General features: G+C 37.9%; 1 protein-coding gene across 1 annotated transcript; it reads left to right on the forward strand.

The window, feature by feature from the left end:
• The first annotated feature begins 3,078 nt into the window (after positions 1-3,078).
• On the forward strand, positions 3,079-5,812 carry LOC119733019 (transcription intermediary factor 1-beta-like). Its single transcript, XM_038206600.1, has 2 exons — positions 3,079-4,375; positions 5,111-5,812. The coding sequence occupies exons 1-2, from the start codon at positions 3,079-3,081 to the stop codon at positions 5,728-5,730; spliced, it is 1,917 nt and encodes a 638-aa protein (XP_038062528.1). The 3' UTR covers positions 5,731-5,812.
• Positions 5,813-12,788: the final 6,976 nt, after the last annotated feature.

The raw sequence follows: 12,788 nt of genomic DNA on the forward strand, positions 1-12,788 counted from the left end.
GGGAGTTTTTAAATGGTAAAGAAGCGGTTTTTTTTTATCTAATTGAATTTATTTTGTGTATTTTTGGCAATACAAATTTATTCATTTTGAAATGGGGAATGGGAGGAAAAGTTGTCCCCCTAATAAGTTTAGGAGTAATTATTCAGCAAACGTAATTTGAATTACCCCCCCCCCCCCCCGAGGTGATTCAGGCGGGTATAGTTTGGACGACTCGAGTCAGTTTATTTGTTTATTTTTTGGTTGACTCGTGACTGGCATCAGACTCGTTACCTTTTGGACTCGGTTTGAGTCAGACTCGGCTAGTGACTGATTCGGACTATGTTCAACTCGAATTGAGTCCATTTCGAAAAACAAAAACGTGTTGAAACGTGAGGGGAAAGTTAAATGAATTTGTTAATGTACTGTTTTACTTTTTTTTTCATATTCTAATGGAAACGGCCCCTTTGATTGGTGTGGAATAATAATAATAAAAAATTGTACATTTGCAATTGTGAGTGTGAATCACCTCTAAATCTCCATCCACATCGGTTAATGCCGTAGAAGTAGCAACATAAAGTTGCAAACAATCTGAATGATGACGAGACATCCAAATTCTACACAATAATCAAAACTACAAAGTGTATTTTGTCCATGAGCTTTAATCCAAGTGCGTTCATCATATACAGCCACTTGCCAGATAGATGGTCAGTCTCATCAGAGCTCTGCAAACAGTGAATTGAATAAAAGTCAAAAGCAACTGCATGGTTTCTTGGGGATATCACTTTTTTGTGATCGCAAATAGACTTTTCATAAAGAATGACTTGAGAATAAAACTGAAAATCATATGAGAAATGCATGTTTTCCGACATCATATTGGGTAAGATGCAGCATTTAATGGAGTTTAGAATTTATAAAGAAAAATAAAGAAAAAAAGTAAAAGGGACTTAGATATCCCGTTTCAGGCGATGAACGCGGGTTAATTTTTAAGAAAAATGAAGAAAAAATGATATCGCCCTTAGATCGGGAATCAGTCTCATTTGGACGTCATCAAGTGTTTGTTTTTTTAAAGGCCGTAGGTACTTTTGAATCTTCCCCAACCCCTTCATCCCCACACCCCTCCCCCTTCAAAAAACAATGAATGCATGGAGACATTTTATTTTAAAAATACAAACAATGGAAAATGGAAATTAAAAAAGTATATACATATCTAATAAAGTTTTTGTAATGAGGTTGGAAATAAGGAGTGCACTGCCAAACAAAATGGCCATCCCTTGTTTTTGCTAAACAAGGAAACACAATAATCCGTTCAAATTACCCCCTCAACGGTAATAAAGGGAGAGTTTGGGTAGACAACTTGAAAAAGACATGCACTGCCGATGGCGCTTGATGACGCCCTCGGTATTAATCCTTAATTGATTTTAGATTCAGGTTTTTTGTCCAGAGTCAGAGTGAGTAAAATATTCGAACAGCTGATCACGAACATCTACTTAACTTGTACCATAGGCCGAGTTCGGGCGATCTGTTAATTGACACGGGTATTTTGTTCGTGCAGGGAGCTATAATGATTAACTCCATGGTTCGTGCGAAACCCAGACAGGTACATATCCTGTTCCGAGTGCAGTGTTCGTGGGTCGTGTATGTTCTTGCCGCCGTTCGGTCGCGCATCGCGAGAACAATACGACCCGTGTCAAGAACAGGCTGCCCGAACTCGGCCCTTGGAGGCGCTCTTAATATTACATTTCACGTCACGTCCACTTCTACTTCCGCGTTGATTGCTTCGAGCCTGAAATTTAACCAACCGAAAGATTCGCTTCTTTCGACTCAACAGAAACATCAGTTTACCATCCAAACCGGGAACGTCGGGTAAATGTGAGCTCAATAATCTTTGTCTTCTTTAAAGTTAAATCCTGGAGAAGCATTTTGTTGTAAAAATCAGATGTGTTATTTTGCATGTCTGTACGTTTGGGAATACATACATGTACATACCATGACAAACGTTAGTCCGAGTAACTTGGACCCAACTTATCGCCTTTTTAAACATTTGGACATGGTCTGGCGATCGCCAGACCATGTCCAAATGTTTAAAAAGGCGATAAGTTGGGTCCAAGTTACTCGGACTAGACAAACGTATATATACATACATGTACATGTAATACTTGCCCCATAAATGAGGCCTATTTACTGAACTGCCTCCGTAAACATAGGCCACACATCCACATGTACAAAAACGTGTCGATTTTGCCAAATTTTGATTTTCACATTTAGGCTTACTTTGTTGTTTTTTTGCTTTAGAAGCATTCTCGCCCTCTATATAGGCTAATCAGAAAGTGCTGCCTTTTTCAGATGTCCATTTTTTGGTGAAATTTCCAGACACATTTGCACACGTTTGCGTATCAAAATTTCAACATAAAATTTCACAAAAATTTGACATCTTAAAAAGGCAGCACATCGGACCTGGGGCAGCGCGGGGTGGGAGGGGTGGGGAAACATTTGATAGGCACATAATGTAAATGCAGATAGAAATACTACAACTTGTCGTGTTATCTCAGAAAATATAATGGGAAAGAATGTCCATCTGTCCATGATAATTACGAAGTCCTTCGAGAGTGAATTTTCTTTTGAGGAAATCTTAGCATTCACGCCTATTGCTGTGCCCTCTAAATACAAAGGAAGTCCAGGGAAAAATATTCATGGGCCACTATGGAGCATCCTATAACTTTGTACATGTATATTGATGTTTTGCATTCAGAAATTTGACATAATGATAAAGTGCAACATTAGTTGATAAAGTCACTTTCAGATTTCTGCCTTCCCGGATTAACCAACAATAACACAAATCCAAGGAAGCATCACAAATAAAATAAAATATGTGATGTTTTGAAGAGGAGGTGCAGTTTATGGATAAGGATATGATTTTGCACTTGTTTCTTTTTAATTTACATCTTGAGATTCCTGCACACATCGATTCATTTCAAATGCAAAAACACATCCTGTCAATTACTAGTGGTCCCCACCCATAAAGGGAAACATACGAGTGATACGTTTTTATCACTGTTATGTTTAAAATAAAATAATTTTCTTCACATTTATTAGACAAAAATGGCGACTGGACCTGCAGTAAGTTCAGCTCTAGAGACGATCAGCAGACATCATCTTGAGTGCAGCATATGTCAAGAGAGATACCAACAGCCCAAGATACTGGAATGCCTACATAGCTTTTGTGCGCAATGTCTGCTGAAATACTGCAGCACGAAGCACGTGGGCTCTACAGCAATTCCTTGCCCCGTGTGTCGACAGGAGACGAAACTTCCTGAGGTGGGGGTGCAGGGTCTGAAAACCAACTTTCATCTGATTGGTCTGGTTGAGGAGTTTGAACTGCAGGAAAAGTTGGTGTGTTCGGGTGACACAAATCTGCTCTGCGAGACATGTGATGATGGCAATGAGGCAACACATCGGTGTCTGGATTGTTCAGTTAATATCTGCTCACGATGTCACAGTTCACACAAACGAGTTCCTGTAACATCAAGCCACGTAATAGCTCCTTTGGACGACGTTCGTGAGGGAAAGGTGAAACTGAAGAAGGAAAACCCAAGACAACATCCAAAATGTCCAGTACATGAGGGCGAAGTGGCAAGGTTCTTCTGCAAGACATGTGATACTTTGATCTGCCGAGATTGTACCGTCATTGACCACTGTAAGCCAGAACACTCGTACATTGACAGAAATCTGGCCACATCGAAGTGCAAGCAATTGTTGGCTGAACTGGTCTCTCCACTTGAAAACACAATGACAGAACTCCAGAAATCACGAGAGAAAGTCTCAAGAATGAAAGAAGATTTGGGTGTCGCAGTTAAGAGGGTCATGACAGAAGTGCAAGACAGAGCAGCTGAGATACGAGCACAGGTAACAGCTCAAGAAAATCGCATCCTTGACGACATTAAAAACATCCAAACAGATCGTGGACAAAAACTGGACGAATATGAGAAAACTATGAGCTTGGCAGTGGAGAGATTTCAGTATTCACTTGACACAGCTAGAGAGGTGACAAAGACTGCATCAGATAGTGACTTTCTCTCACTCTATGCCACAATCAGTAAAGATTTGAAATTGTTGGCAGATCAGAGTGTGCCTAGAGTTGACAACAGGCTTGCATTTCTGAAGTTCAAGCAGAGTGAGGGTGTTGGTGGCATCAGTCTGGGTGAGGTGGTGGCGGAAGGCAAATGGGAGCTGTGTCGGGAGTTTGGTAGAAAGGGAAGCGGTCCAGGAGAGTTCAGAGGGGCTTGGGGCATAGCTGCTTGTCAACCTGATGGGATTGCAGTGACTGACAACATCAACAAACGAGTTGTGATTTGCAGCATCGATGGCAACCAGAAAAGCACGATACCGATGCAAAGATGTAAGTTTAAATTATCGTTCATTGCAATCTGCCGTATCATGCACACAAACAACATTTTCTTTGGTCATCATTATATTTTAGTTTTTAATTTTCCTCACGAGATCTGATGAATAGGAATCACACTAGCTTTGATGCGAAACATTTTAAGTGAATACCTTTGTGTTCATAACATGTAGATTTTTAAATGTAAATAAATCGTCCATGTCAAAAATCAACTTTTCTTGCTATTTTTTCATAAATTGAACAAACACTACTGTAAATTGAACCTCATGTTTGATATTGGGTTTTTGCTCTGTCCCCACGCATTTTTAATTAGATTGCTCTTGTTTTTTTTCATGAAATTTGTTGGCTCGTTTCACGACATTTTTTCAAAGGATGAAAGGTCAAGAAAAATCCATTTAAAATGAAAGAAATATAAGTTTTCCTGATACACTGGTTCACTGGTTAATTTCTCAACTGTTGTCAGGAGTCTTTTAGTTTTTTTTCCTATTATCCCACTGAAAGATACAAAAGGCAATTCAGAAAGGCTTAAACATCAATATGTACAGGATACCTTAAGACACAGTGATATCCCTAACATGTACACGTACAAATGTACATGTATATTTGACGATGTATATTTTTTTGCCAAGGACACATTTATTATCACTCCAATTCATTTTTTATATTTTTATAAATTGCAATTCAGATTGAAACTGACCACTATTGTTTGTTTTTACATCGTGCCCCCTACAGGTCCACGCGGCATCGCAGCTACACGCAGCGACAATCGTTTGGTGGTTGTTGACAAAGGCGCATCCCATGTGAAGGTGTACAACAGCGACAACACGCTGGCATACGAGTTCCCAACGGTGCCGCCAAGTGAGGTTGGTAAGACCGCGGTTGACCTCCAGAGCGTAGCTGTCAAGAATGGTACCATTGCAGTGGGAGATGTGGCGAGGATGGTATTGACAGTGCACAGCCCCACTGATGGTGAGCTCCTTCATACCATACCAGTCAAGATTAAACCTTATTTTCTGGCTTTTGACAGCAGTGATCAAGCGATAATAAGTGACTATACATCAAAGACAGTGGATATTGCCGGTGGCAATGGTGCTACAAAACGCACCATCAAACCCACCATCAATGGTCAACCAGTGGAATACTGCTTCGGTGTATGCACTGATAGCTCAGGTATCTATGTTGCAATGTCTAATGGTTTTAACACGGGTCATGTCCACCACTATGACCCTCAAGGTGGCTTTCTCAAGTGCATCGCACAGGGTCTGTACTACCCACTGGGTATCACATTCTCATCACATGGGCAGCTGGCAGTGGCTGACTACAACTCAGTCAAAATGTATCGCCCGTTGTGATACAACATTGTAATCAGTCATGTCAATTTCGCATCATTTGAGGCATGTTGATAGAAAAAGTAAAGAGCGGTCCTATCACAACAATGAAAACAATTAAAAGTTTAAGAATATTGATACATCACGTATTATACAAAACAACGTATACAGTATTGGATTACATGTGTTACCTGTATTATTTTGACTTTCTGATCAATCGGTCAATTTTGTCCACAAAAGTGGGCGGTTGTCTTAATTTTATCAAGTATGATTATAATGAGTCACCTTTTCAGTTCATTCAAAAGAAACCAAAAAAGAAAATAAAAAAGTAAACATTGAATCAAATCCGGTGATGATTTTTAAAAAGCGTTGAAAAATCAAATTAGGAAAAACCTAAAGGCAAAGAAGTTTTTTCATTCATGTATATTAACATTCATCCTCATCAGCTCAAGTAATATAAGGCTCAACAAATTAAAACGCTATTAGAGAGAAAACTTGAAATATCACGATTACAGTTTTGTTTCAATATCAATTTTTCTGATACGTTAGATGTATTTCGTTTTCAACAAACAACACACTGGTTCTGACAACCGAGGGTGTCAATGTGATATGAATACAAATTGTAGCCCATTGGCAAAATTATGTATGTGCACAATATACGCTCATTGACCAACTGTGAGAGACTAAATAAACAATGAAACTCCAGAATGACAACAACAAAAATGAATTCGGCCCGAAAGCCTAGCAGGCCTACACCACAATAGTTCTGGCAAACGTTCATCTTACAACAGCAGATATAGCCTTTGCCAAGAAATTGCGACACTTGTACAGCTAAGCTTGATCGTTCTGTTACAAAACATAATTTTAATTTATATTCAGCCCGCCTGTAAATACGCAGTTTAAGAAATATAATCATCCTATGCTGATTTTGACTTCGCTTATTTCAAAACAAGGTTTTATTAGTTGGTTTCAGTTGCCTCAATGGTTTGAGTTATGTAGAGAAATTGAAATTCGAGAAGAAAGTGGAATGAAAAAAAGCATTTCATGGAAACAAATGCAGTGATTACTACAACTCATGATGTTAATCATGTGAGCTAGCTCCTATGAAACGAAACATTGTTTTGTTTCTTTAATTAAAACCAGCATAACCTTCAGGTTATTTTTACTGTAAAGAAGTCACGAAAAATGTTTGATGTAATAACTGACAGTTCCATAATATATTTAGAATTTTCTCGACATCTACGATTATATGTTGTGAGTACATTTTAGATTACATGCGACTCAGTTTGTAAATATTGAATACTGAAAATGAGAAGGCCCGATTTGTTACAGGGTTTCAATTTAACCTACGTGATGGGTGCTTGGCCAATAGGAATGTATAAGCTTTCCTGGGGATTTTATGACAAGGATTAGCTTTCAATTGAAAAAAAAAACAGTGTTGGTAAATTTTAAACTCAATTATAAACTACATTTCTAATTGTCCAAGAAAATTTGACACGTTTTCCCAAAAAATCTCGAGAAAATATGAACAAAAAATGTTTAAATATCAAGTAGAGTCAAATTCAAAATTAGAGTTGATTGTTGATTGTTAACCTGCCTGTAATTACTCAATTTCTCGAAACGTGATCGTTCTCTGTTGATTTGACTTTGCTCACTTTAAATCTTACATTTTTTAGTTTATTTCAGCTGCTTCAGTGAATGGGTTGATATATTTTAAGAAGCTTAAATTCAAGAAGAAACTTGATTAAAAGCGTTATATGAAAACAAATCTTGTGATGTTGTGAGTACATTTTAGTTTCGTGCTACTCAGTGTGTAAATATTGAATACCGAAAGTGAGAAGACCCGGTTTGTTACAGGGTGTCAATTAAACCCATGTGATGGGTTATTAACCAATAGGAATGTATAAGCTTTCCTAAGGATTTTATGACAAGGATTAGCTTTCAATTCAAAAGAAGAAAAAAAAACAGTCTTGGTAAAATTTAACTCAATTATCAAGATACATGCATACATTTCTTTCAACTGTCAGAAAAAAAAATCGACACAGTTTCCCAAAAAATCTCGAGATAATTTAAAAACTGTTGAAGTATGTCAAGTAGAGTCAAATTCAAAATTAAGTTTGATTGTTCTGTCAAACATGTCAAAGACATTTTGTTTAATTGCTGTTAACCTGCCTGTAAATACACAATTTTACGACATATGATCATTTTGTGTTGATTTGACTTAGCTCATTTCAAAACTTACAATGTAGTTTTAATTAGTTGATTTCAGCTGCTTCAATGAATGGGTTGGTATATTTTAAGAAACTTGATCAAAAACATTACATAAAAACAAATTATGTGATAACTACAACTCATGATAATCATATAGACGAAATCCTACAGTGACAAAAAACGGCCTAGGGAAGTTTCAGCTCTTGTTTTGATATTTTCGTTAGCGCCAACATACATGTAACACTCCTTATCTTTTACCAAAAGTCAAATACATTAATGTATATTCTCGACATCAACGATATGTTTTGACAAGATTTTAGTTCATATAGATTTCATGAGATAAAGTATGTAAATAGTGAATACTGAAATATACGTAAGATTCTAACCTGATTTTTATCAAAGGGTTAAATTCAAGCAACGTGATCGGTTCTTGGCCAATAGGAATGTTTTTCACTGTCCTAGCTAGGCATTTTATGACAAAGTTCCCAATTGGAAAGAAAAACAGTGTTTTAGAGCAATTAAATGCTACAGCTATAGCTTATTAAACTGTTGTGCATGTTTTGTATGCAGGCTTGTACTTTGCATTTGTGTATGTGTAAGGCTGATACACAGGGCTTCACGATACCAGTACGTGAATGCAATTGACTTTGTGCAAACAGAAGGAGTCACACAAGCCTGACACGGGAAGATGCTAATAAATACCCTTGAGTGCCCATTGAACGAAGTCCAAAAGATCGACCGCGCACTCGAGTACCGTACACTCGTCTACAATATGCACTACACTATACTTGTTTGTCTGTATATTTTGGCTAAAAAACTTGTTTATTTTCGATAAAGCGGGGATTTCTTCAAAGTAATCAATGATGTGCTAACTGTATGTTGTGTTCAACTTTTTAAATGACTTACAGGAGGTAGGCGTTACGCATTTAGCAGACAACACTCTAACTGTTTGGACATTTTTTAATGACATTTAACATTTCATTTCCTAATTAAATAGTCCTGTTATTGAAACTGTATTTGAATTTGATGGGGGAGTTTTGAAATGGCAAAGAAGCGTGTTTTTTTATCTAATTGAATTTATTTGGTGTATTTTTGGCAATACAAATCTATTCAATTTAAAATGGGGAATTGGAGGAAAAGTTGTCCCATAATAGGTTTAAGAGTAATTATTCAGCAAACGTAATTTGAATTATCAACCCCCCCCCCCCCTCAGGTGATTCAGGCGGGTATATTTTGGAGGACTCGAGTCAGTTGATTTTTTTTATTTTTTGTTTGACTCGTGACTGGCATCAGACTCGTTACCTTTTGGCCTCGGTTTGGCTCAGACTCGGCTAGTGACTGATTCGGACTATGTTCAACTCGAATCGAGTCCATTTCCAAAACAAAAACGTGTTGAAACGTGAGGAAAAAGTTAAATGATTTTTTTAATGATTTTTTTTATCATATTCTAATGAAAACGGTCCCTTTGAATGGTGTGGAATAATGCTGTGTGTCTCTGAGCGATCACCTCGTTTGTATTTTGACAGGTTATTTTTGTATTTCTGCATTGTCTGTGTTTAACTGATTAGCAGGAAATACACTCTTTGGGAACACAGTTTGAAATTACAAAGAATTCAGGTAATTGCAGATTAAACAATACGAAACCGTTATGACAGCACCGCGCCCTAATTGTATGTGCTGTAGAAGGAGGAGCCATGGACTGCGTGGAAAGTAAAAACACTAGATGGGCGGTCAAAAAATGATAAAAGATACATTAAAATTTCTGGAATCAGGTTAAAAGTTTGATTTTACATTTCAATTCTGTATTCGATGTCATGTCGATCCCTGAACAATACATGTAGTGTTATATTAATTATGAGCCCGATATAGTACATGGAAAAACATGAGTCAATAAGTTGCTTCTGGCAAAACCAAAACAAAACAAACTAATATGCAACGGCAAAATCTCAAACTTGCCAAACAGTCTTTCAGTTTTGAATAAATGAAGTAATTTGGACGTCAGACAAGAGTGGTGTGATACGTAACTACGAAACAAGTGAACATAGGTTTCTCCTCAAAAGCAGCAAATGTGGAGGGTCTTCTTTCAGTTTCGAAAAGAAAGTTATTAAAAGCACTGGCCGGGTTTCAATTGTACATTTGCAATTGTGAGTGTGAATCACCTCCGAATCTCCGTCCACGTTCTGCCCTATAGATGTAGCAACAAAAAACAAACAAGTTGCAAACAAATTGAATCTGAATGATGATGAGATATCCAAAGTCTGCACAATAATAAGAACTGACAAGTCCAATTTTCTATGAGCTTTAATCCAAGAGAGGTCATCATACACCCACTTGCCAGATGGTTCATCAGAGCTCTGCAAAAATTTAATTGAATAAAAGTCAAAGGCTCCATAATGACACCAACTGGTTTCATAGGATATCACTTTTCCTTTTTTTTTTTGTGATTCATCGCTAATAGACTTTTCATAGAGAATGACTCGGAGAATCAAACTTTAAAACATCCGTGATTCATATGAGAAATGCATGTTTTCCGACACAAATATATTGGGAAAGATGCGGCAATTCATGCAGTTTAGAAGTTATAAAAATGAGGGGAAAAAGGTAAAAGGGGCTCAGATATCCCGTTTATGAGCGCGGGCGGGTATAAGTTAAAAAAAAAATGAAAAACAAAATGGAAACTTCTTCAATAGGAGGTGTTTGTTTTTTAAAGGCCGTAGGTACTTTCAAAGCCTCCCAACCCCATCCATCCCAACGCCCCTCCACCCTTTCAAAAACAATGAATGCATTTTTAAATTTATTTAAAAAAAAAATTAAATAAAATGGAAATTAAAATATACATATACATATATAATTCAGTTTTTTTTAATGAGATGGGTAATGAGGAGTGCATTGCAAAAAGGCCATCCCTTTTGATTTAATAAACAAGGAAACTTGCGCAATATGTGAACCAATTACCCCCTAATACAAAGGGAGAGTTGGGCAGACAGCTTGGAAAAGACATTCGAATGCACTGCTGATGGCGCTTGATGACGCCCTCGATATTATTTTTCTGAATTAATTTTAGATTCATTTTTTTTGGGTCCATATTCAGAGTAAAATTTTCGAACAGATGGTCACGAACTCAATCTATCTACTGTAGTAACTGTACCATGCAGGAAGTCACTCACACAACCAGATGCGCAGGAAAAAAAATTGGCGTGCTGTCCCTTGGAGGCGCTCTTCATATTACATTTCACGTCGATTTTTACTTCCGTGTGCTAATGAGTGCTAATGGAGCCTGAAATTTATCAACCTAAAGACTCGCTTCTTTCGACTCAACGGAAACATCATTTTACCATCCAAACAGGGAACGTCGGATAAAAGTGAGCACAATAATCTTTGTCTTCCTTAAATCCTGGAGAAGCATTTTGTTGTGAAATTCTGATGAGGCATTTTGTACGTGTGTGACAAAATGTACAAATTGGCATGATTGGTATGTAGGCTACGTGTACATTAGCTCTACTGAGTGAATACTCCTAGAACTAAGTATGAGGCTCCAAGTAGTGGAGCCTCATAGTTCTAGGAGTACTGAGTGGAGCATTGAACTACGGTTCCCTCCATACAAACGCTCCGTCGATATGGCATACTTTGGTGACGGCGACGAGGTACAATGTAGCATGATTGATAGTGTACAAGCCACGTTCATGGGTCTAATAGTGTACATACCCACGCGAGGACAAAAAGACCCCCCAAAAAACCGGTAAAGAGAATACAAATGAGAAAGACAGTAACCCTGGATAGATCCACACATTCATGACATTCCATAAGACCCCTTAAATATCGTTCCCAAACAGCGGACATTTTGGAAAAAAACTAGCAAAATAGTCAGAAAACTTACAGCTCAATGTGTTTGCCGTGATCTCAGACCTTGCTCCGACTTGCCGAATGAGGGCGTCTGACGTGACGTCACTGTCGTTGCTCGATCGAAGAAAAACAAGTTGCGCTTAATCAACGACTGTTTCATGTAGTCACATGTGTCCCGCGCCAAAAGCCCACACTGTCATGTCAGACGGCGCGGGGCACATATGACTACATAAAACAGTCGTTGAGTAAGCGCAACTTGTTTTTTTCAATGTTGAAGTCACACACGCGCGCGATGAATTATGCATAAGTTATGTCAGTGATGGACTGTACAACTCGGCAGACACATTTACAATGATTGTGAGCGGTAAGTTCAGACTATTTTTTTCTTTTTTCAAAATCACTGGTTGGTTGGAACAATTTAGGGGTCTTATGGAATGTCATGAATGTGTGGATCTATCCAGGGTTACTGTCTTTCTCATTTGTATTCTCTTTATCAGTTTTTTTTGGGGGCCTTTTGTCCTCCCGAGGGCATGCACAAAATGCATACCGTCATGTCGACCGTTAGCCCCATAAATGTGGCCTATAAATGTGGACTGCCTCCGTAAACATAGGCCACACATCCACATGTACAGAAATCGTGTCGACTTTGCCAAATTTTGATTTTCACATTTAGGCTTAGTTTGTAGGGTTTTTTTGCTTTAGAAGCACACTCACCCTCTTTATAGGCTAATCAGAAAGTGCTGCCTTTTTATTTTTCGTGAAATTTCCAGATTCATTTTTACACGTTTGCGTATCAAAATTTCAACATGAAATTTCACAAAAATTAGACATCTGAAAAAGGCAGCACTTTCTGACTAGCCTATAAAGAGCGTGAGTATGCTTCTAAAGCAAAAAAATCCTACAAACTAAGCCTAAATGTGAAAATCAAAATTTGGCAAAGTCGACACGATTTTTGTACATGTTTGTGTGGTCTATGTTTACGGAGGCAGTCCAGTAAATAGGCCACATTTATGGGGCTAGTCGACCGT

This window comes from Patiria miniata, unplaced genomic scaffold (assembly GCF_015706575.1).
Source record: "Patiria miniata isolate m_02_andy unplaced genomic scaffold, ASM1570657v1 HiC_scaffold_25, whole genome shotgun sequence".
Taxonomy (NCBI): domain Eukaryota; kingdom Metazoa; phylum Echinodermata; class Asteroidea; order Valvatida; family Asterinidae; genus Patiria; species Patiria miniata.